At 38.4% G+C, this 26,651-nt stretch overlaps 2 protein-coding genes across 3 annotated transcripts in view; one reads left to right on the top strand and one right to left on the bottom strand.

Annotated features, from left to right (window-relative positions):
- Positions 1-20,003, top strand: part of LOC147582461 (uncharacterized) — a 60,395-nt gene extending 40,392 nt beyond the window's left edge. For both annotated transcript variants that reach the window (XR_015249145.1, XM_086700975.1), the window contains exons 5-6: positions 10,833-10,904; positions 14,796-20,003. The gene's annotated coding sequence lies outside the window, so the exon portion shown is untranslated. The remainder of the gene's footprint in view (positions 1-10,832; positions 10,905-14,795) is intronic.
- On the bottom strand, positions 615-26,356 carry DNAAF10 (dynein axonemal assembly factor 10). The gene is made up of 8 exons (XM_025932276.2): positions 26,064-26,356; positions 16,677-16,777; positions 13,502-13,632; positions 10,788-10,889; positions 8,537-8,652; positions 7,229-7,363; positions 4,577-4,674; positions 615-1,517 (listed from the first exon to the last, which is right to left on the bottom strand). The coding sequence occupies exons 1-8, from the start codon at positions 26,244-26,246 to the stop codon at positions 1,310-1,312; spliced, it is 1,074 nt and encodes a 357-aa protein (XP_025788061.1). The 5' UTR covers positions 26,247-26,356; the 3' UTR covers positions 615-1,309.
- Between the last annotated feature and the right edge of the window lie 295 nt (positions 26,357-26,651).

The following is a 26,651-nucleotide window of genomic DNA, read 5'->3' as shown; positions in this document are numbered from 1 at the left end:
ATCCAGCAGGTATAGGCTTTTTTAAAGTTCAATTGAATTCTTTTCATGTTTATTTATTTTTGAGAGAGACAGAGCATGCACGGGGGAAAGGCAGAGAGAAAGAGAGAGAGGGACACAGAATCTGAAGCAGGCTCTAGAATCCGATCTGTCAGCACAGAGCCTGATGTGGGGCTGGAACCCACAAACCGTGACATCATGACTGAGCCAAAGTCAGATGCTCAAATGACTGAACCACCCAGGCACCCCTAAAGTTCAATTTAATTTTTACTTCCATAATTCTGTCCACAGCATAAAACATCTTGTTGGTTTTTTTAAGAGGTTAATTTTCTGAATTTAATATTCTGAACTAGCAACTTTCCAAGAACCCATGAGATCACAGGAAGCTTACATATTACAAATGCTTCAGGTGGCTCTGACTCTTGAGTAGAAGAGTGAGGGAGGGCGGGCTTAATGAAAGAGTGATAAAGTGAATACCTCTGAGCTTTATCAAAAGATCTAGTAAAACACTAAGGAAACAAAGTGAATTAAGAGGTACTTATTAAGCATTTATACAGCAAAGAAGTGTTGGTGTCAGCTTTATTACTACTGTTAAATTATCAGAATCAGAGCTTCCATAGATTTCAAAAAACAAATTTATTCATAAAATATATAAAAAGATGTGACAAAAAATAAGGCTAGAAAACCCCACAATCTTATACATCTCAACATCACTTACCACTCAATAAGCAAAAGTCTAATTTTACTCTTATTTCTGAAGTAAAAAGAGGTCATTGTAAATAATATTTCATTTTATGAGTTATACAGCTAAAAACCGTTACCCAAATCTAGTCTGACCATGACATTTTGGTATTTTATAAAGTACTATTCTTTCCAGAAACTTACTGACACTGAAATCTCTCAAAGTATATTTATGAAGGTTAATTCACAGTAGTTTTACCAAAACAAACAATTTTAAACTAGGTGTTATGGTAAAGTATTATAACTCTGGTGATGAAGAACAAATTAAAAATATGTTTGAATATAGACAAGTATCAACTTTTTCTTAGAAACAGAGGGGAGATGAACAGAGCTGGCCCTGGAGACAGCGGTGCCCCATGCGCTAACAAACCGCAAACCGGTGTCCAGTCAGGTTGCTGGAACACACCTCTCGGCATTTGCCACCCAGAGACGGGCTAGTCTGGATGTTTGCGTCTGGGGCCTGTTTTCTCAGTCAAATCCAACTTTGTTCAGTGAAGGTCAGAGGATTCCAGGGCACATTCTAAATACTATGAGTGTTCTTCTGGAAGGTTTCAAGTCCAAAGTCTTTAGATCAAATTTTATGGAGTTTTGTAACAATCAGTACTCTTACCATTTGATCAAATGAACTACAGATGCAGAGACCTCTTTTATCTGGACTCCAGTCCAAACTGGAAATGGGCTGGGTAGACAAGGTGACATTCTGCAGAAGGCTGACGGAGCCGGCAACTCCCATCTCTACTCCCTCAGAATCTTTCTTTGACCGCTGAATAGGGTATTCGCTGAGAACAAGACCAGAGTGGTAAGGAGAGAAATCTTAATATTGTCCACATTGTGTTCATATACATATAATCCGTGACTCTATTTTTACTTCTCAGTTGATTACTGGAACAAATAATCTTTCTAATGTTGAGTTTTATACAAAGAGACACTATTTCAACCTCAACAGCTTTAAAGGGGATTGGTTCTACTAAAAAAATTTTTTTTTCTGAGAGAGGAGACAGTGCTTGCTCTCAAGTAGGCTCCATGCTCAGCGTGGAGCCCAATGAGGGGCTCACTCCCACGACCATGAGATCATGACCTGAGCCAAAATCAAGTGTCGGACACTCAGCCGACTAGGCCACCCAGGCACCCCTCTCCTAAAAACTTTTAAATATCATCTCTGGTCAGCATAAGTCTGTATTTTCTTTTCATAATAAAAGTCTTAGATTGATCTAGCATTCTTTATGAAATTCACTTGTGTTCCTCACAATCTTTTATTGCAGTTCTTCTCTAGATTCGGCTTGCAGGACACCATAGGCAGAAAAGGTGCAAAAGCAAAGGCTGTGAGTAACATTTGCAGAACCTCACCTACATACTTCCAGAATGAAGAACAGACACTGTTTCTAACCCTCGAGCCCCATGACACAGACCCAATGCACACCTTCTGTGTACCATTTCCATGGGAATGTGCTGCTCAGGTATTTTAGACCCTAGGATATCATTGCTCCAAGGGAAAAAAAAAGCAATTCTAAGAATATTTGTTTTCTTTCAGCTGAAAATATCAATTTATAAAATAAGTAGAGCTGAAGGTTAACAACTGTAAATACTAGTTGGTCTGGATTTGAGAGGGTAAAAAGAAACATCCCTCCCTACAGCAGAGATGAGCTCCTAGTGAAATACAGGGACAATCTGCCTCTGAAGGCCTTTAAAGCCTGTTAGGTATCGACTGTGATACTACCTTCATTTCTTAAGTGCTAACAAAGGCTAAGAGTTTCAAAGGTACAAAGCAACTCAAAAGCAGAGAAGAAATAGAAGTGATAGGCAGATAACCTACTATTCTTTCTTCTTCTTGGACCATACAACTTCTTTTGATTAAGAGGAATAAGATATTCAGATGATGAAAAAATTACAGAATTTTTTTTCAGGTCTCTTAGCTTATTTAGTATTTAAAACATAACATAAATACATATTTAGTATTTAAAACAACATAAAGATTTTTTAAACCCTCTATATTGTCTGTTAAAGTTTTAAGAATGTATGTTTGTGTGTTTTGAATATACACACACACACAAAAATCAGCATGTTGGGGTTCATTCATTCAAAAAACAATTTCTGAATTAACTAGGTGAGTTCCTCTAGGAACTCTCTGGTGCTCAATAAATATTTATAATTTAAGTGCATTACTACCAAAGGAGACTGGCAAATGGAAATAGAGCTAAATATCATTTTACTTAAACCAAATCTCTTTTGCTGGTGTAATACTTGACAGCAAAGCTCCAAACCAATTTGAAGATTAGACTAGATACCTGTTATGGTAAGGATTAAAGTTCATACTGAGATAAGCTTCAAGTTTCTTTTTTTTTTTTTAATGTTTATTTATTAATTGAGTGGAGGGGCAGAGACAGACAGAGAGAGAGAGAGAGAGAGAAAATCCCAAGCAGGCTCCACACTGTCAGTGCAGAGCCCGACACAGGGCTCAATCCTACGAACCGTGAGGTCATGACCTGAGCTCAAATCAAGAGTTGGATGCTTAACCGACTGAGCCAACCAGGCACCCTGAGATTAGCTTCAAATTTCAACTGTATACAAGACTCCACTTTACACTATCGTCAAAAATTCTAGCTGCAAACGTGGTTTGCACATCACACAGAACTACAACTCCGTATGTGGATTACAGAGAAAACTGGAACTAGTTTGTCAAGGAAGCAGCCTAAATAGTTTGGTCACAGGCAGAATAGTGATGTGCTGCTGCACGATCCAATTGGCAGAGACTAATGGGGAGCATGGCCTGGTTTGGGAGAATCGGGTAAGGACAATGGGCAAGGTACAAGGAGAAGATGAGTTACCAAATGGTCTGTCTACTGGGCATTCTCCCACAACTCGTAAAGCTTTTCCTCTGCTTGTTACTCACAGGACCTGTACAGTCTTGATCTCAAGCCTTTTTGTTGGCCAGATCCCTAAATACTTGAATACTTTCCAACTGTGGCCTTGTTTCTCAGCTCCCCTGCTGCCTTCTAAAAGAAGCTAATCAATAGAGAAGTATTTTGTAGGTGTGAAAGTCCTAGCCATACTGAAGATGGTGGTTTTCTTCTTATATCATGAATCAAACTTTATTTTGGAAATATCTTTCATTTATGGGCTTGTGTTAGTGGGTTTTTTCCCCCTTGAGTGATGGAGAAAGAAATACCATTAAGTCTCAGTTTTCGTCAGGCCCTATAAATGAGCAGCTGACCTAGTATGTGCCACGTTAGGGCACCAGGGACTCAGAGCACAGCCAAGGCTGTAACTCACACTGCCTCCAGCACACAGAAAGCAAACTCCGTGATGGGGCTTTTCCTGGAGACCCATCCGTCACCTCAGTGCTGTTTGGATTCTTTCACAACAACGGTATCTGAACTTGGTCAAGTGAGTGATCAGGATCTACAATTAAGAATTCCAACCCATTTCTTATTCTCTAGAGGTAGTGTTCTAATGACCAGACAGTAAGTAATACTTCACAGAAGCGTTTGGTCAAATTTTCACATCCAAAGCAAAACAAAAACAAAAACCGACAACAATAAAACCTAGCCAAAGCCATGATTTTAAGCTATGAAAAGAACTATTCCTAAGTTACCCCGATAGATGGAAGACACAACCAAAATGACAAATATACTTAGTGTGCCAAAAGAAGGTTAATACTTACTAAGTGTAAAATAATGACATTAATTTGAAAAAGCGACAAAATAACACCCTTTAATTTAAAATCATTATTGAAATGAACTAAGTCAAAGGAGGAAGAAGGACAACCAAGTTCAATCTAATCCTACTTTCCGCCCACCAGTAACTTAACAAGGAGCCATGAGCATCAACAGAGACTTACTACTTCCAGAGGTGAAGGCTGCCAGCGCCTCCAGCAGTCAGAAAGAGCTCTCTGTTCTGTGGCAGGTGTCGGACTTGCCACACAGTTGATTTATGGGCCTAAACAGGATGAGAGGCATATAACTAGTTTTTATGTTTGTTTATATGATAAAGATTGTCCGAGAAGAGAAATACCGTAAAAAAGAATTTTTACCACTATAATTTCAACAACCATTATAGAAGTAATTCAAGTATTTCTGGCACATCTCTTCATAAGGGCTACAGAGATTTATAGAGTTCATCATAAGTAATAAAAGCATCATTTTTCTTTGTGGCTTTACGAAACAAAGTTCTACTGGATCAAAAAAAAAAAGATGTTATCAGATTAAAAGTCCATTTAGGTATATAGTACCATATACATAGATTTTACACATGTAAATATCCCTAGCTCACTCTGAGGGAGAAGAAAAACTCAAAGTACAAAAACATACTTCATCCTAAGGGAAAAAAAGGATAGACTGATTTAAAAACAAACAAACAACAACAACAACAATAACAAAAACAGCCTTTATTTTTTAGAGCAGTTTCAGGTTTCCAGAAAACTGAGTGGGAACTTCAGAGAGTTCCCATATACAGAATGAATTTTAACTTAAAGTTCCAAGAGGCTTATCTTTAATTTGTACCATTTGACTTATCTAGTCTTCAAAATAAGGACCACAGGGACTTATAGATGGGGTTTAAGATTATAATAAGCCAGGATCTTTATTCAGTCATATTAAACTAAAAGACAAAAATGGCAACTGGAAGGTTAACAGCTTGTTAGCACCTCAACAACAGCTAGTAAATCAGTGTTAATGGTGTAATATTCACTGCCAGGAATTTGAAAGACAGACAGAGAGAAAGGAAGGGAGGGTGAGGGGCAGACCTAGGGAGAGGGAGAGACAAGGGGGTAGAGTGGAAGAGAGAAAGAGGGAGGGAGGGAGGAAAGATTTCTGCTTTGCAGAAGCAGTGAGACCAACTAACTTGATCTAAGTCATTCTTAGACACTATATTTTAGGGAGTGATTAGTGATTAGGCATTTGACTTAATAGTCATGTAAGGGGATTACCATTAGCAGATTAAAAACACATATCTCAAAATACACCCTTTAAGTGTGTGACAGTCCTCAAGTGAGTGGGTCCAGGCTGTTAAAACCTATTTTGTTTCATAGTTTAAACTTCTCTTTTTCTTCTGGAAATTGATAAAAACAAAAAAAGAGGGGCCATGACCTCTTAAAATACAGTGGCCTCATTTGACAGACTTAGCAATTACTTGATTAAATAAATATAACAAAAACTTTGAAGATGACACTTTATAATGGGCAGAGGAGAACCATGTTACAATTGTATAAGGGACAATTTAATAAAGTGCTTTATGTTGTTGATACTTAATATATTCTGAAATAACAAAGGCAAAACAATACTGCAACTTATAGCTACCTTAAGAATTTAGTTCATCAGGCAGCGACAGTAATTTATATGCAATAATAATAATAATTAGCAGCAATAACAACAACAAAAAGACAAAATGGGAAGGTTTGAGAAGTACTACTGAATCCACAATGGAGGGAGAGGGAACAAGAGAGTCAATTTTTATTTCTTGAGCAACTTACATATTTTAATCTTATGGAAACTACAAATCTGTAACCGATCTTTACTTTTACATTCGAGGAAGGTCAGAGTCACATTCCCAATCCATCTCTGGCAAATGACAGGGTGTTGCAGCAGGAATTTATGCAATCCCCTTACTCCAGGCATCACCATCTTTTTTTTTCTTTTTTTTAACCAGTATTTTTCCTGTGCTCAGCCTTCTCTTCATCTATTTTTGATGTGATAATACCATGTTTCCTTCTAAGCTACCTCAAATACTCTTTGGGACAAGGTAAAGTATGTATGTATGTGTGGATGACTGACTGAATAATTTTTTTTTTAATTTTTTTTTCAACGTTTATTTATTTTTGAGACAGAGAGAGACAGAGCATGAACAGGGGAGGGGCAGAGACAGAGGGAGACACAGAATCTGAAACAGGCTGCAGGCTCTGAGTGGTCAGCACAGAGCCCGACGCGGGGCTCGAACTCACGGATCGTGAGATCATGACCTGAGCCGAAGTCCTGAAGTCAGACGCTTAACCGACCAAGCCACCCAGGCACCCCTGAATAATTTTTTTGAACCTACTATGTACAAGGGTTAATACTTGAAATAATTTCACTTAATGTAGCAAACCAGAATATGAAATAAGATGTGATGAGATGACATAAATGTATATATGTTGATATGTTCTGAAAAGTATATAATTAGATATTAATACAAATACTATATATTTATTAGAAAACACTACGCTAGGTTTTGTTGATCCAATTCTCAACATCAGCTAGTTTTCTTTTCATTGCTCCTAAACTACAAAATAAGATTCTTAGCCAACTGAAGCCTTTATTATAGTCAAGAAATCTAAAACTGATAAACTTTGGGGAAGTACTCTGCACAGAAAAACCTGTCAAGTTCCCACAAGAATATATTAAAAATAGCTCCCTTCATATAAAGACCTGGAAAGAACCTTGATGACTAATTCTATTTATTAGTCTAAAACAAGCTATGAACATTCCTCTTCATAGAAAGACATTTCCCCCATATTTACCTTTTCTGAAACAGAGGCAAAACCTTTGGTTGGATGCTGTGTTCTCATATCAAAAACATGAAACTTTCCTTCCAGTGATGTAGCTACCAATTTATTCATACTTATGTCTTTTCTGTCAAACTCCAAGCTACATACCTGTAATAGAAAATATTTATTATTGATGGTCTAATGATTATTATTCAGGAGGTTCTTTTAAAAAAATTTTTTTTTTCAACGTTTATTTATTTTGGGGACAGAGAGAGACAGAGCATGAACGGGGGAGGGGCAGAGAGAGAGGGAGACACAGAATCGGAAACAGGCTCCAGGCTCCGAGCCATCAGCCCAGAGCCTGACGCGGGGCTCGAACTCACGGACCGCGAGATCGTGACCTGGCTGAAGTCGGACGCTTAACCGACTGCGCCACCCAGGCGCCCCCAGGAGGTTCTTTTAAACTAAGTAAAACAACTTTAAAATTATCAGCTCATGTGAAAGGATTTAAATAATCATTTTATCTTTTGAGAACCAATACATCAAATACCTTTAAATGAAAAAATTTCTTTTTGGTTTATAGGATCAACAAAACCATCCTGAGTTCCCCTGTCTGGTAGATTATTTTATAAAGCCATATAATTTTTTACTGTTATTACATAATTATTATTTTTTTAATGTTTATTTTTGAGAGAGAGAGACACACACACACAGAACATGAGTGGGGGAGAGGCAGAGAGAGAGGGAGACACAGAATCTGAAGCAGACTCCAGGCTCTGAGCTGTCAGCACAGAGCCCGACATGGGGCTCGAACTCACAGGCTGCGAGATCATGACCTGAGCTGAAGTTGGACACTTTACTGCCTGAGCCACCCAGGTGCCCCTGTTGTTACATAATTATTTTATACAGTCCAGTCAAAGCTGATTTTAGAAAACAGGAAGGAACCACATTCTTCACTAAAGGTGTACAACTCAGGACCCAAAAATCTGAAAGAACTTGTGGAGGCTGTTACTATTCTAATATTAGCAGGAAAAAAGGCCTCTAGTCTAGCTCATTTTAATATCACACTGCGCATAGCCCACAGGGGTCCACAAATAGGACACAGGAGCTGGTGACTCACCAGGAGTTGTCATACCACATCTGAGTGTGTGTTCACTTTCTGAAGAAAGGATCCATGATTTTCATTAAATTCTCAAAGGGCTCCACAGCTCAAAAAGGTTAAAAACCATTGGCAGAGGGGCTGTACTGAGATGAGTTATTAGAGGTGCTATCCTTTTGAAGTAGTTTGGAGGTGGACAAAAACATGCTAAGACAAACTATAAGAACCCAAAGGTATATTACCCCATTTTTTATGTTCGTCTCCCACTGCAATGACATATTTCTGAGATCAAACAGTTTGATATCCCCATTGTCATAGCCAGCACAAACAACACGCTCCTCTTGATTATAAGCATTGCCTGGAAATCAAGACACAACATTGCATATCTTTATAAACACTAATTTGAAGGCTGCTAAAATAATGTTATAGAACCTTATACCTTATACAAAATCACACTAGGCAGAATCTCATTTTGCCAAACCTGATAGGACATCAAGATTATTAAGTTGGTTATCTAATTTTGCTTTTTTTTTTTTTAAAGCTCATTTGCTAAGATTCTATATTGAAGGGGTGAGTGAAAATGTTTATTGGAGTCTAAGTTGAAAGCAAATGGTCTTTATTATATCTGCAGACTAACAGGTCAATTACAGTTCAAACATAGCAGGGGGTGGTAGAATAAATACAGCTATGCTTCTATTGCTTTCTTGGTAGTAACTATATTTGAATGCAAATAGAAACTACTTTAAAACCATTTAGTTTGCAAAATGGTGTCTGGTGTTATCTTTGCAAGGAAATCTGAAATACATTGTAATACACTCTTAAACATTTGTATGGATGGTGGCCCCTGAAGTAAATTTATAATCTGTAGTTTAATTCATCCTGCTTGGATCCAGGATGTTTTCTGGAGTACCTCTGGCACTCATCTCTCTCCACTACACACACCAATGTGATTTTCCTAAAGCTTCAGTCACATCTCATCCTTGCAAAAACCTTCAGAGGTTTGCCACTACCTCCCCACCATCTCAACACTTCTCAACACTGTGGCCCTGAGCCACATTTAAGGCTACTTCTACCACTATTTCATTTAACATACTTACTTTGGCACTTTTCAGGCTATTCCTTATGCTTGACACTTCCTCCCAATTTCAGTGGTTGATATCCTATGTATACTTGGTCTGAGGTCAAAATGCTCTTCCTCCACAGACATTTCTCACTTGAAGATTCCTTCTATATTCATCCATACTTCTTGTGACCTTTTCTCACTCTTACTCTTACTCTTATGACTCTTATCTACTATAATTAGTGTAGATATTACACCCTCTTTACTGAACTATAAGCTTCTGGAGGGTAGTATATGAATCTCTCTCACTTTGCATGCCCACAGTACAGTACTATGACATTCATAAAATGGTCAAATCAATGGATTGTTTTTCAAACTTAATGTCCCCGATTTTAAATTGTACTTATGTCCCTTAGGTCAAAGATGAAAGGCTTTAATGGCCCACAGATAATTACTTTTTAATTATCACATCAAATTTTAGATGATGATTCTAAATACAAATCCTGAAATTTCTCCCCAAAGCGTACATGTGTTAAGTTTACATATTCTTGCTCATTATATACAAACACATAGTAATTCCCATACGATAACTTAGTTTTTAATTTGGAAATCTAAAACTTTCCTCTGATTAAATAATAGTGCGATTTTAAAATAATATATAGAACTTAAACAGTTCACATATACTGTTAAATCCCACTATTAATGTCTGTTATCTATATAGTATTATACAATGAAAAAGGAGAAAGAATTTCAAATTTCAAACAAAGTATGACCCATATCCTGTAGTAGCAAAAATTATTTTCATTTTCGCTCCCAGTAAGAGATACTAAGGAATATCAATTAGTCCTACAAAATCAATATTCACTTTAAGTATAGTAACAGAGGAACATTGTTATCAAATTATTAACAAATAATTCTGTAATGGCATAACTATGTTCTAGAAAATAAACATCCTCTGTGTAGAGTATAATGTAAGATTTTTTTAGGTCACCACTTGTGTTTCAGACTCTGCTTAGTTCCACTAATGGCACTTGACTCTAAACTAGGTCCACATTGTCTCGTTAGACCCAAGTATGTAATAGTAGCAAATATTTTTGAGCACTTAATAATTTAAGCACAATTCTGAGCACTGTATATGTACTACTTCATTGAATCCTCATAAAACTATTTGGTAAATTCTATTACTAGTTTCACTTCATAAATGAAGAAACTAAGGAACAGAGAAGATTGCTAAATTGCCCACCTCACTCAGGCAAGAAATAAAAAAGTGAGGATTCAAAACTAGGCGCCAGTGGCTGACATTAACCACCATCTCTATTTGCCTCAGTAAACTATCAGAATAATCCAAAAAACAGACTGTAAAGAGACTATCTTGAACCACTGTGCTTTTTACCATCTGATACATCAAATGCAAGAATTCTTCAAGAATTTACCAAATGCCACAGTCCAACAGTCTCTCTTGTTTTCTCCTTGTACAGGTTCCATATTGGCAACAGGATCATCTTTTTGCCTTGGGTCCCACACCTTCACAGTTCCTGTTGTGAATACAAGTGAGTTGGCAAAATTCAACAGTGATTGAGGACATTTCTGCATTCTCTTCCTATGACTTCCTACGTACATGGCGGTATTACAGATACTAAAAAACCTGAAAATTTTTCACATATTTCTGACTTCTAAATGGGCAAGTTGTATTTAATATCAGAGATATAACCCATATGTTACTGTCTGACTTGATTTCCAAGTTAATAGATACACAGAAGAGCCAACAACTATTCTGAAGTTATCAATAAGGTCTGACCGACAAGGCAAACACAAATGTTATATAACTCAGATCAGGTCTTATTTTCTTTGAGCCTAAAACTAACGTACTATTTACTTAGACTAATATCAGTGTCATCTTAATTTTTATTTTTTTCCATACTACCCATATAATCATTGGCATTTTTCTTATACAGATGAATAAACTCTGATTTTTACATTTATGATTTCTTATATGGGGTTTTAGAACACTATCTCACATACAATTAAACTTAATTTCCCTGTGGCAATAGAGATGAGGGAAATATTAAATAAAATTAACACATATTTCTTCTCAATTGAATTTCAACTCCCTCATTTTACTGAAAATTGCAGGACTACTAACTAAACTCATCACTGCCTAGGAGAAATACAAATGCATTTAATAAAATGGCTGAAAGGCAAGTAAGTACTTGAGAGAGAACAGGAAAAAGGCAAAAAATCTTTAAAAGGGAAATAAACTCAGGAAAAGGGGAGATATCCCACTAGATTTGTCTCTAAGGATAAAATAAAGTCAGTCATTAAAAAGGCTACTTTAAGAGAAAAAAATTTCTCACAAATGTGACAAGAGATTATTATATTACTGTAGAGGGTTCATACAAATCGTTAAGATTCATATGAAATTTGCAATAGTTAATGAGCAAGGAACATGAACAGACAATTCACAAAGCAAAACTAACTAGTAAACAAATATAGAAAGAAGTTAACACAAGTGGGAATGCAGGACCATTTTTACTTATAAAATTAAGGAGGGGCACCTGGATGGCTCATTCGGTTGGGCGTCCAACTTCGGCCCAGGTCATGATCTCACGGTTCATGAGTTCCAGCCCCACATTGGGCTCTGTGCTGAGTGCTCAGAGCCTGGAGCCTGCTTCAGATTCTGTGTCTCCCTCTCTCTCTGCCCCTCCCCCACTTGTGCTCTGTCTCTTTCTCAAAAATAAACATTAAATAATTTTTTTTTAATCTAAAATTAGGGGGGAAAAAAGAAAATCAGTGCTGGTAGGACAGACTCGAAATCTACCTCATCAACTGTAGCTGAGAATGTACATGAATACTTTGGCAAGTCTGACAATAAATTTAAAAAATCATAAAACACGTTTATTCTAAAAAAGTTAGATACATGATGATACTCATTCCTTCATTATTTTAAAGTCACTCTCCCAAAACAATAAACAAAAATTTAAAGCAAAGTGAGTGCTTATTAACAAAGACATGGTTAAGGACACTGTGATATATACATAGAATGGAATATTACAGTCATTAAATGGTAATTATGGAGACAGCAACATTTGCATATGACAAAACATAAAAAAGATAAAAATCATATCTAAACAACTACACAAAATTGTATGTAAGATTGGAAAGGAAAACAAATCTAATGGTTATGTTACTGTGGTAGATTGAATGCTACTTTTCCTTATATATTCCATATTGCTTTTATGATTAAAAAGAATAATTGATTTTAATTTTTTTAACATTTTATTTATTTTTGAGAGAGAGCGAGTGGGGGAGGGGCAGAGAGAGAGGGAGACACAGATCCCAAGCAGGCTCCAGGTTATGAGCTGTCAGCACAGAGCCTGATGCAGGACTCATACCTTTGAACTGTGAGATCATGACCTGAGCCAAAGTCAGATGCTTAACCGACTGAGCCACCCAGGCACCCCGGATAATTGATCTCTAAAACCCAGACACTGTTGAGTAACTACTAGAAAAATACATCTCTTTTCTTTTAAAGTAATTTCCTCATGGTCTCGAGCAGCCAAACCCACTAAGACACCAAATTTCTTATGTATCCATCGTGAAGCAACAAAAATTCTGACTCCATTACAGTCATTCAGAACAGCTTTGAACACCAACAGACCTGTCCCTTGCTAGTCACCACAGGGCAGGAAAGCGGAGTTGGTGCCCTTGGATCATTCTACGATGCTCAGTAGAAGGATCACGGAACTTCGATGTTCAACTAACTGTCAATATGACAATTTTCACAAGTACCAATTCTGCTTTTTAAAAAAAGAAAATGAAAAGTTGCTGCCCACCTTATATTGTTTTTGAGCTGCCTCAAAAACCTGTAAAGCAATTTTAAATCTTTCAAGGTTCATAGGAAACTATGGTTGTTAGTAGCTGAACTTGCTCAAAACTAAAATAGCAAGTGCTATGCCTCTATCTCAAAATACTTCAAAAGTCTGAAGCAACTGAGGGATATGCAATTAAACTTGCCCATTAAAAAACACTGTTAGATTTAGGAAGTCAAGGCCTCTGAAGAGGATTTCCATATAGAGAGGACATATTGTTGCACAGAGACTTATCTAAAGAAAAAAAAAATTTAAATACACAGAATACTTTAACTTACCATCTCGGCTGCCAGTCACGATTTCAGGTGCACCTTCCCCAATTCCCAGTCCGCCTACACCATCTATGGTATTTATAATTTCTTTATGGCCCTTTACAGAATATACTGGGATCTCTGGAGCTTCCAAATTCCTAGGCAACAGAACACAGCTTCTTAGTTACTCCACATGTCCTAAACATTTAGTCCACTAATGAAATTTAAGAATGCATACCATATTTAGATTTTTGTTTTAAAACAAGGGTTTTGCTGACATATCGGACAAAGGGCTAGTATCCAAAATCTATAAAGAGCTCACCAAACTCCATACCCAAAAAACAAATAACCCAGTGAAGAAATGAGCAGAAAACATGAATAGACACTTCTCTAAAGAAGACATCCGGATTGCCAACAGGCATGTGAAAAGATGCTCAACGTCACTCCTCACCAGGGAAATACAAATCAAAACCACACTCAGATATCACCTCACGCCAGTCAGAGTGGCCAAAATGAACAAATCAGCAGACTATAGATGCTGGAGAGGATGTGGAGAAACGGGAACCCTCTTGCACTGTTGGTGGGAATGCAAATTGGTGCAGCCGCTCTGGAAAACAGTGTGGAGGTTCCTCAAAAAATTAAAAATAGACCTAGCCTATGACCCAGCAATAGCACTGCTAGGAATTTACCCAAAGAATACAGGAGTACTGATGCATAGGGGCACTTGTACCCCAATGTTTATAGCAGCACTCTCAACAATAGCCAAATTATGGAAAGAGCCTAAATGTCCATCAACTGATGACTGGATAAAGAAATTGTGGTTTCTATACACAGTGGAGTACTACGTGGCAATGAGAAAGAATGAAATATGGCCCTTTGTACCAACATGGATGGAACTGGAGACTGTTATCCTAAGTGAAATAAGCCATACAGAGAAAGACAAATACCATATGTTTTCACTCTTAGGTGGATCCTGAGAAACTTAACAGAAACCCATGGGGGAGGGAAAGGAAAAAAAACAAAAAAAAAGGAGGTTAGAGTGGGAGAGAGCCAAAGCATAAGAGACTCTTAAAAACTGAGAACAAACTGAGGGTTGAATGGGGGTGGGAGGGAGGGGAGGGTGGGTGATAGGTATTGAGGAGGGCATCTCCTCCTTTTGGGATGGGCACTGGGTGTTGTATGGAAACCAATTTGACAATAAACTTCATATATTGAAAAAATAAAAAATAAAAAAAATAAATAAATAAACTTAAAAAAAAATAAGGGTTTTGCTATGAAGGTAATTTATACATTTACTTCCAATATTTTCTCTCCACTTTAGCTTCTTTTGAGCCCTTAATGAGCACTGCCATCATTCAACTTGGAACTCAAAGTCCTGAGGACACTCAGTGATTCTCAGAGATGATCTATCTAGGACCTCTGCACATGACTTACCAGGTGAGCTTACTAATAAATACAGATTCCTGGGCTCCTCCACAGATGTAATGGATAAACAGCCCCAAATCTGCTGACTCTTTGGTCCACTGAAGTCTGATAATCACTACTTTAAACATAGAGTAAATTCAAAGTGATTTAGAATGTTTCCAAAGTAGGCCTTGGTAGTCTGATCTTGAGATCTTTTGGAAGGATAAAATATGAGTAGTGTTTACTTTGTATATGTTTCTTCCTTTATAATGTATTATTTTCTCACTAAATTCCTTACTATTTTCATCTAGTTACATATTTTTCAGTGTACCATCATGCTGGGCACAGCAAATCTACAGTCGAACTGGCTGAAGCTTGTCTAAATCCAGGTTAGTTAAGAGAAAGGAATGCAGGAAAGCACCCACTACTGTGGGTGTCTGAGTCTACCCAAGATGGCAGGGTGATGAATGGCTCAAGTAAGTTATGTTAATACACCCCTTCTCCTGCCTCCCTCTTTTCTCCTGGAGCTTCTATCCACATTTCTCTTTAACAAGTCAGTTTTTGATAACTTATACTTCAAAAAAAAAATGAAGGTAGCTATTCACGAAATGTAATCCCAACTTATTACTAGGCCAAGATTTATTAGTAAAATCTCCCTAATTAAAATTTCAGATAGCTCAACCTAGGAGACCATGTTTATTTTTGTAGCATCATTGTGAAAGAATCAGGACTAAACAGGACTGAGATTCCACTTCAAAGAATTGCTTTACTGTTTGACTTTAAAATACTGCTTTTTACAACACAAAATTATAAGACTTAACAATGAAAATAAGTCAGTAATACCTGTGACTATGCTAGGAAACTCTATTAGGGAGACAGTCAATAGTTATATTTGTTGCTTAGTCTTACGCTGAAATATGTTATTTTTAAAAAGAACATTCAGACTGGTTTCTCCCAAGTGCTCTGAAAGTATATGTAAGAACTGATGCATTCTAATAAATGCTAACTTAATTATTAAGCAGTTAAAGCAAGGGGAATTAAAATAGCTTCATTCTATTTTATGATTCATGTCAGTAATTTAATAAGAAAGCAACAGATTCTAAGTGAGAATCAAGAAAGGTCACCTTAGAAAACATGAAGTAGAGAAGATAGTTTCTTTCTAGAACATTACTATATACTTTAAACAGTAAAAATAAGACATATTCTTGAAAAGTAATTGAGGAATTTCAGTTCATGCAATCTAAGTAGGAAATAACTAAAGGTAGAACATGAAAATTATAAGCATAGTTACGGTCTTGTTCATTTGCAACAGGTTTACATTGATTTGCTCAACAGATGTGTTCCTAAAAAGTTGTGCTTAGATGTGCAGAATTTTTTTAACGAATTGGGAATTCTACATTAAAAAATTCAAACAAAGAAAACCTCAGTGTATCATTCTATAATGCCAAATGTCTCACTGAAATATAAACAGTATCTTAAGTTTTCCATGTTTTACATGTGTGGGGAATAGCCCTTTATGTACAAATACAGGGGATTAAATGCTAGCACCAAACAGCATGTGTGGAAATAAATATTGGTAACATTATTCAAACTAGCTAAAGAAAAACAGTATTTTTAAATGGATTTTGAATATGAAATCTAGAAATATATATTAAAGGACAATTCTTACATTTTTATAAATAGTTAAAATTGAACAAGGAACATTTTAAAATAAGAAACCTCCCTTTCAGAGGAAGAGTAACAAGACTATCAAGGAAACTGCCTATCTTGTGTCTTAATATTGACTAAATAATCTTACCATATATGAAGGTTTCCAGCAAAATCTCCAGTAGCTAAATATCTCTGCTGTAAAGATGTTGCACCAAATGTTCCACACTTAATGGGTTTGGCCTTTTCAATCTTGACAGAGGGAAGGAAAGAGGATACATTATTTATGTAAGCAGCTATTTATAATTCATGATATTTATGGCTCTACTATGGGCCTTAAATAAGGCACATAATATAAAAAGCAATGAAAAAATTTTCTGATCAAAATTATGCTTTTCCTTTCATCACTTTTCTGTAGTTTAAAAGTGTGTAACTGTCAAAAAGAATGAGTTTTAATTTTGCCTTTGCTCTCATCTCACTAATGAGACATTCAAAGGCTGACAAGTGCACCATCTCCATTGGTTTGCAAATATGAACATTTCAACATTTCATGTGGTATTCTTCTCTAAGATCCTCAGTAGGAATAAGAACATAATGAAGATGTTATTCTTTCCAGATGGCTACAGGAACAAAAATGTTCATGTGTCTCTTATAGTTTTCCCTGCAGAACCCTATAAACTGAGAGTGTTTATGTCACTATTCTCTCTGGGACTTTGTCAATGCACACAGATTTGTAGATGTGTGAGTGCCAAAGGCACTGCTATTGCTATGGATTAGCCAATATTTTGAAGTTTCTTTAAAAAGCTCTGTTCCAAGTATTGCATATAATCCCATTAGTAAAACAACCACATACCAATGCACTAGTTAAGGTACATGGCTTAAGGAAATCAAGTCTAGACCATATTATCAAAAGGATCCTAAGAAATGATATCATACAGGGGCGCCGAAGGTTGGCTCAGTCAGTAAAGGGGCCAACTCTTGATTTCGGCTCAGGTCATGCTCTCACTGTTGGTGGGATCAAACCCCATGTCCGGCTCTATGCTGACAACAAGGAGCCTGCTTGGGATCCTTTCTCTCTCTCTCAAAAACAAATAAACATTAAAAAAAAAAAAAGAAATGATATCATACAATACCCTCCTGTCATAGGCAAAGAGCTTGAAGCACACAACTTTACACTTTTGCCCAACTTATGCATTCCAACATTTTTATTGAGTTCCTACTAAATAAAGTCAATGAACTGAACAGACTAGGATACAAACATGAATGCGATTGGCCATGCCCTCAAGAAGGAGTTTACAACCAAAATATCAGTTCCTATTTGACTCCTCCCACATATACATGCTACTCTTAGCTACTCCCACACTTGTGTGGGTCATCCACTAATCTCCTTTTACTCTGTCACCCCCACCCACCCTAACCCCACCTGCCCTGATTCTCCTGGAGTCAGCTGCTGCCTTGGCCCCTGTGAACTCTGGGCAATACGGAATCTGATGAGGCTTGATGCCTACCCCACTCCATACTCTAGCCCTATAATATCACCTCCATTTACTTGGCCTCAACGGGGTAAACCTATTGTCTTAGTCTGTTATAAACTTTAAGATTTTTATTCTTTTTTTTTTTTTTTTTTTTTTTGAGAGAGAGAGAGCATGTGAGCAGAGAGAGGGGCAGAGGGAGAGAGGGGGAGAGGGAGAGAGATCCCAAGCAGGCTCCATGCTGGGTATGGAGTGGAGCCCAATGCAAGGCTTGATCCCACAATGGGATCATGACCTGAACCAAAATCAAGAGTCTGATGCTCAACCGACTGAGCCACCCAAGAACCCCAGATCTTTATTCTTTTTTTTTTTTAAGTATTTATTTTGGAGAGAGCACAAGCAGGTGAGGGTCAGAGAGAGGGGGACAGAGGATCAGAAGCAGGCTCCTTGCTGACAGACTGACAGCAACGAGCCAGATAAGAGGCTCAAACTCACGAACTGCGAGATCATGACCTGAGCCAAAGTCAGAGGCTCAACAGACTGAGCCACCTAGGCGCCCCTATTCTTAATGTGTACAAGAGTAATACATGTTCCCTACAAAAATTCAAACAAAACAAAAAACTGAAGGGAAAAAAGTGAGTCTCCCTTTGATGCTCCCCAGTAGTAATCCCCATCATTCTAGATCTTTTTCTACACGTTTACACTAAATTAAACACATAGGTTTAATTTAATATAAGAAGGCCCTTATATTTTCCTTTGACTTTTTTTTTTTTTTTTTTTTGACATAACAGTATTCTGCATACACTTTTTTCCCTCCAGAGTTCTCCAGTTTCCAGGGGATTTCTTCTTGAAACTTTTCAGTTCCTGGGCCAATCTCATCCCTCCTAGTAGGTTTGGCCTGTTTCATAGAATTAAAAAAATAATTTCCCTGCCACTTTAAATGTTTGGCTAGGCACTTCCATAGAGCAGTTTTCAAAGAAAAAGAAAATCCACTTAATACAAACTAAACTGAACTTTTCTCTCATGATTCAAAAGATATTATTATATGGTACAGGGCTTTGGAAACTCCCAGCTTGTTAAGCTTTCACACTGTTTGGGACCTGGAGAAATGAGCAGTTACCATGTAGCCAGGTCTATAAGAAAGCATTCACAGCCTCCGTGGAAACTGCCCAGTAAACAAAAGCAGTCATCTGTAATAACATGGTTGTAAAAGACCGTATTGATGAGGAACACAAAATTACAAGAATAATTTTTTTAATGCATTTGTGGTCCCAGATAGTTACTCAGAAACCTGATATTCACTTATTTCAATTATTTTTCCCAATTTTACTAAAAAAAAAAAAAAGTTATAATGCAGCAACACGAAGAATCAAAAATTTGGCAACTTAACAAAGCGGTTTCCAACTCCAGATCACTTTTGTGCTCCCCACCTTCCACTTCCCCCAAATAAAAGTAACTGAAATATCACTAGTGGCACAGCACTTAATCACTGTTAGGACACAATTTCTACGGTTAAAGTAATTCAGAGTTCCAACTTATGCCAACTGATAAAACAGACACCCACTCCTTCCTCCACTTATGTTACACTGGGCCTGGATGCCCCAAGTAAGAAGTCACTGGTCATGGCTCCCCCGGTCTGAGGCAGAGGGTGAAGATGGGCCTCTTGGGTAAGCAGCTGGTAGGCCTCATGGACAAGAATATGGCTCCAGGGACTCGTGGGTTAGGAGCTGTGGGGAGGTTGCATCATGTATTGATAGAACTCTCCAGGAAAATTCTTCTCAGGGACCTGGAAAGACTTGTGTCCCATTTTCTCCTCTTTTACCACCTAAAGCACTCTGCTTCTCACAATTCCACTATCACTTGGAGCCTTGGATAGGGTTTCTCTTCTTCCTAAGCCACAGAAGAGTTATACCATAAAAGCTAACCTCTACTTTTCAGTCCCTACAGTGAGCACATGGTTCTTCGAAGATTTTACTGCTGGTAATAAAAAACTAGGAAGCAAAAAATTTCCTCCCTGTGGTATTTCTTCATCTAACTTTCACCTTTTAAGCCTTTGGAACAAAGATTCTCAGACCATGCTCCTAGAACACACTAATCTTCCAGCACCAACATAAATTTACACACACAGATAGAACCTTTAAAAAGCTAATAGACAGAGGCACCTGGATGGCTCAGTTAAGCATCAGACTTTGGCTCAGGTCATGATGTCATGGTTTGTGGGTTCAAGCCCCACACTGGGCTCTGGGTAGACAGCGCAGAGCCTGGAGCCTGCTTCAATTCTGTGTCTCCCTCTTTCTCTGCCCCTCCCCCACTCATGCTCTGTCTCTCTCTCAAAAATAAACGTTAAAAATTAAAAAAAAAAAGCTAATGGATATGATTTTCTCAAACTTAAGTTTTCTTCAATATTTTGTTTACCTTGTCTGTTAGAAAATATTAGCAAATGAACGCCAATAAGAAAACCTGGAAATGAAGATTAAAGTTTATGTATGGTTGCTTCTTGTGATATAAAGATCACAATATGTATAATATAGTCTGATTTTCCCACTAGAAAACCCCTTCTTTGTACGGAATTGGAACAAACTACTCGAGTATTTCATGGAGTTCCAAAAACAGCACCACAATGTCCAGACACTCTGGCACCTGAACACATCTGAGAATCTCTACCTTAAAAGGAAAGAAACCAAACTGAGAGCCACTCTATTACAATAGATCCTATACTAGATATTTCCACATTTGTCATTGCACAAATTCTAAAAGTCAGTCTTCTTTTTTTTAACTGTTGTTATTTATTTCTGAGAGAGAGAGAGAGAGAGAGAGAGAGAGAGACCGAGCACAAGCCAGGGAGAGGCAGAAAGAGAAAGGGAGACACAGAAGCAAGAAGCAGGCTCCAGGCCCTGAGCTGTCAGCCCAGAGCCCGACGCGGGGCTCGAACTCACGAACTGCAAGATCATGACCTGAGCCAAAGTCAGAAGTCCAACCAATGGAGCTACCCATGTGCCCCTGCAAGTCAGTCTTTATTGAAATATAATGGAATGAAATAAACTGCATCTACATTTAGAGGCAAAGACTCACAGGACTGGTACCAAGGCCTGTGGTAGACAAATGTACTAAGCTCTTTGAAATCTTGCCTTGATTCCTCTGACCTCATTTCCTGCTTCTCTCCTTTCTACTACACTCCAGCCACATCTGCAACTTCCTTTTTGCTCCTCAGACACAACAAAGTCATTTCTACCTCAGGACATTTGCATTTACTATTTCCACTGTCTGAACTGCTCTTCCCTCACATCATGTCTGTCTTCTCCAAATTCAGATTTCAGATTAAATGTCACCTCCTCTGAGAGGCTTTCCCTGCACCTCCAATCTGAAGTGGAACCCCCAAGTCACTATCACCCACCCTGTTTAATCTTCATTGCACTTACCAATAAAATTATTTTATTTATTCAATGATCTCTGTCCTTTCTAGAATGAGTACCATGAAAATGGGGCCCTGTAGCATCTGTTAAACACCTTAAGGTGCTCAACATTTGTTGAATAAAAATATAAATTAACATCTATTAGCCTCTCATTCCTAGTGCTGGAGAAAAACCATTGGGAGTCCACAATCCCATTTCTCCCACCGTGTTTTCACATGACACACCATAGTTTTTGGTGTCATTTATACTCAATAATGAAAACAGCATCCATATATTGAGCACATCTATCAGATACTGTTCTAGATGTTCTTCTAGTCTAGGCCATCACTTTTCTTCCTCACACAACTGCAAGCTAAGTGTCTGCAACACCCCTTTCCAGATGAGGAGACAGGTTTAGAGGACTAAGACTTGCTCAAGGTCCATACAGTGAAGAAGATTCCAAGTTCTTTATACTAATTGTGGCTGCCCCCAGACCTACATGTAAATCAATTAAGTTTATTATGTAGCCCCGATTCCATAAACCAGAGAGTGATTAGAAGTACCAAAAATGTTCCAACCTTGAAAAGGACTGGAGGGTAAATGGTATTGTCACAAACTGAACCTACTTTCAGATTCGTGTCCTCTCGCTCCTACCTTCATTCATATCTTTACAAGATATATAGTTATCTATGCCTCCCTCATGTTCTCTTTTCTCCTTATACTAAAGAAATACAGATTTATAGATACTAGCAGTCTGTTGTGCAAGAATAAAATTCAACTCAAAATATAAAAACATTTAAAAAAACCCTCAAATGTATAAACATCTTATTATTTGCATGGCAGTGAGGACTGCAGTTGGCCAAGAAGGGCTGACCTCTGCTGGCAAATGGACTTACAGAAGCAAGGGTGTTTTCTCTTTCTAAGATATTCACGGACATCATAATAGCTAAATTAAGAAGGGGCAATGGAGTGAAGCTAATTTCTTATAGTTCATAAAAAGGTTCCTTCCCTGCTTCTGTTAAGTATTTTACCTTTGGGAAACAAGGGTTTAAAAAAAATCCACTGGTTACTTAAATTTTCCTTGCTAGGGAAAAAAAAAAACCAAAAAACAAAAAAAAACACAGCTAAAAAGATTTATTTTGCAAAATTTATTCCAAAAAGAAAATTGGTTTATATTAATAACTTTTGCTGTAGGACCCTGAAAATGACCATGACTTAGCTGTTGGTTCTCTTTGCTACAGTAAGTTAACATGATTAAGGAAGCCCATGATGGATAAGTCCCATGAGAGCTATTTTTGTTCCATCTGTGGGTGGGTCTAGTACAGCTTGTCAGTATTTCCTCCTCCACATCCTAGCACTACTTTAATTAACATTAAAAGAGTTAGTGAACCACATGGTAACAAGCAGTGAACTCAGTGGCACAGGGGCTAAAAAAGCAGAACTTTATTCACTTACTAAATTTTAAAGTATAAACATCCACAACTATGATTCCAGTTTTCAGGGCCGCCCCAGTCCTCTGTGCCAATTAGAGGAAAGTTGTCCTTTATAGGCTGAGGAAGTCTCACATTCATAAAGTTTGATGAGAAAGAGACAGATTTCAGTTTCCACTTGAACCCTGCAACCCCTTGTGTGGTGTAGCAAACTGCTCAACTATACATGAAGGCCCTCATTCCCTAGCTATCTTTAGTAACAAGATAAGGCAAACATTAACAAAGACCTGTTTGCTTCCTTCACATTTTTACCTTGGATACATGGGCTTTGGAACACATAACTTGAGGTGGTTCCACACTGAAGAATCAAGTATTTCAGAAATTCATCTAGCCCCATGGTAGTCAACACTGGTACTTGTTAGAATCACCTGGTTGAAGTTTAAAAAATACTGATATCTAGGCCTCACTCTACTCTAAATGAAGAGTCGCACTCCATCAGAATTTCTTAAGGTGGGACCAAGGCATGAATGTTTTAAAACACACACACACACACACACACACACACACACACACACACACACACACAATCTATGACAACAGCAACAGAACGTACTCAGCTGATCCTGATGCACAGTAAGAGTTGAGACCCATTGAGCCTATATTTAACCTGTATTCTTTTCCACTGCACCATAACAGCCAAACACAATCTAAGTTCTTAAATGTGTTTTTGCATTTGTTTTATCCTTTCTCTAGACAAGAGGCTTTTTAGAAGAAGGGACTCATTCTTCAAGTACTTCTGGTCCTTCTTTAGCACGGTATCCTGAAATAGGTTGTCAACAGAGACAAAGAGCATTATTTCACTCTGTGGAACAAGTGTGTTCCTAAGTGTATACAAATTATGCCTTATTTTAAAAAGTTAGAGTCTGGGGGCGCCTGGGTGGCGCAGTCGGTTAAGCGTCCGACTTCAGCCAGGTCACGATCTCGCGGTCCGGGAGTTCGAGCCCCGCGTCAGGCTCTGGGCTGATGGCTCGGAGCCTGGAGCCTGTTTCAGATTCTGTGTCTCCCTCTCTCTCTGCCCCTCCCCCATTCATGCTCTGTCTCTCCCTGTCCCAAAAATAAATAAACGTTGAAAAAAAAAAATTTTTTTTAAATAAATAAATAAATAAATAAAAAATAAATAAAAAGTTAGAGTCTGTAAATGTTCTCTGGTTAAATTCGATGGTATTTGGTATTTGTTCCTAATACTTCACCTGCTTTTGTCTGCTATTCCAATGTTTCCATTTGTTCAAACCCTGACCCCAGTTGATTAATGATCAATAAACTGATATTTAAATTTTCCAAGTTACATCCTTTTACAGACTATACATTCACTCATCCTTTTAACAAGTAATTTATTGAGTGGTTGAACTTTACAAACCACAGTGATGAAAAGACACTGTCCTTACTCTCCAGGAGTTTACAATCTAATTAGAGATTAGACAGAATTACATTATTTCTGGAGCAGATAAGAACCAGCATAATGCAAAGTAAAGAGTTTACTTTGTGTGGGGATCAGGAAGGCATTTCCTAAATCAAATAATCTGAACTGGACCCTAAAATAGCAACAGGTGCCTGGGGGCTAAGTGGCGAACAACATAAGCAAGGCAAGGTAGAAAAGGGTAAGTCATGTGTAGGAACTCTGAGTACCTGGCTAGAAAAGACAAACTGAGGTGCCTGGGTGGCTCAAGTGTCTGACTCTTGATTTCAGCTCAGGTCATGATCTCACAATCTGTGAGCTCTTTGCTAACAGTGCCAAACCTACCTGGGATTTTCTCTCTCTTCCCTGCTCTCTCTCAAAACAAGTAAACTAAAAAAGAAGAGACAAACTGAACAAGAAACCTGGCACTCATTGAAATTTAAAGTGAGACGGGATCGATCTTATATTCCTTCTAATCCAAGCTTGCCTATCCAAATTGTATTCATTCTTTATCTACCACAGTTTTGTTTTGTTTTGTTTTTTAATGTTTTGGTTTATTTTTGAGAGAGAGAGCATGGAGAAGCAGAGAGGGGGACAGAGGATCCCAGGCGGGCTCTGTGCTGACAGCAGCTAGCCCAACTCAGGAACCCTGAGATCATGACCTGAGCCAAAGTCCAACTCTCATTGTACTGGGACACCCAGGCACCCCAACCTTTATCTACCAGTTTAAAGCCAATCTTCTCCATGCAGATTCTCTCCATAGTTTTTAATCCCTGGAGCTCTCAACCTTCCCTGTAGTCTATTACAACCCTAATACTTGATTATGACTGATCACCTGAGATCAATGCATTTTTAAAACTGTAAACAAGTACAAGAATATTAGTTACCATCATTATTCTCGAATTCTTTCACTAATGATCTTCACAAAACTTGTAAACTTGCTCTTGCCACATCCAGTTAAAAGTCCTTCAGAGATGTCCCATTTAAAAAAGCGTAACTCCTTTAAACAACTTAAAGACCTTGCAAAGTTTGGTCCCTGCTTACCACTCCCATCGCTGAGGTTCCGCATACCCTGTTTCCTCTGGAAACCTCCTCTATTCCTAGTTTGGCCTAGTTAGCATCTACTCTCCCAAATCTGTTTTTACTCTCATAGAACCGTGTTCCTTTATGTTAGAGAATTCATCTGCTTGTATTTATGCATCGTCTGTTTGATCATTTAACTGATTCTCTCTCCCACTAGAAAATAAACTCCGTGAAACCAGGGTCATTGTCATTCACATGCCGGGGAATATCAGACAATCAATTGATACTCGCTGAAGAATAAATGTTTCGGCTGTCTCCTCCAATTACAATGCAGGCATCACGGTACCAGCTTTGTCTCTGCTTATAAGAAAAAGCGTTTTACTAACAGGGCCTATTAAAAAGACTCCACAAACAACTGCGCACTGCCTAGAAGGGCCTCGAATTTAGATACGAAATCTTAATGTCACTTCCCAGGGACCCCGCTCTGGACTGCGAGGGTGACTGCAGGAAGGGGCCAGCAGGGCGCGGATGAACTGGCCAGCCGAGAATTCAGGACTCGAACCAAAGCATTTTACGTCGGAAGTATTCCTCAATCTGCGATCATCTTCGTTGGTTCCGCGCAGCTCGAGCTGTGCTTTTGGGGGACGCTGGACGGAGGCTTGGGCAAAAAGAAATGCAGACTCCCCCCAACCCCAGATCCGCACTCGACCCCTCACCAACGGTAGTCCCAGATCCTGGAACTGGGCAGTCCCGCTTGGCACCCACCTCCCGAAGCAGCTTTAGGTCCCCGTGCTGGATCTCATACAGTTGAATGACGCCGGTGCCCCGTGCGAAGTTGCCCATGGTCACAAATTTGGCGCTGCAGGGCACCCACTTACAGTCAAACACCGTGTAGTTGAGGCCCTTCTGAATATGGGAGATGATCTGAGGCTTCTCGAAGGCCGACATGGTCCAGCCAACTTCCCCCCGCCCAACCAGTACACCCAGACCCTGACAAAACACAAACCGGGAAACCAGACTCCAAACATTAACGCTTTTCGCCCTCCCGCTTGCCGTAGTAGCCCCAAAACCAAGGCGAGTTGGATTTAGTTGTCTCGGATAATGCCCGATGCGCCACTGAAGTGAAGCAAGATTTTTCTTCACTGACAGCACAAACTTGTTTATCGTCTTTACCTACTGCCTTTCGCACATACACATATTGGAGATTGCAAATGCGTCGGCTGGGAATGGCGGGGCCAGAGGGCACGACAGGAATCAGGCATATTTTAGGATATTCCCCCTTCCGGTCCAAAAAACGCACAAAATCCCGCTCCAGGGCCCCTACGTGGGACTTCTTAGGAAAGTGGGCGGAGC

Source organism: Puma concolor, chromosome A3 (genome assembly GCF_028749965.1).
Source record: "Puma concolor isolate L17-30 chromosome A3, mPumCon1.1.hap2, whole genome shotgun sequence".
Classification (NCBI taxonomy): Eukaryota; Metazoa; Chordata; class Mammalia; order Carnivora; family Felidae; genus Puma; species Puma concolor.
This window is presented reverse-complemented; position numbering and strand designations above follow the sequence as displayed.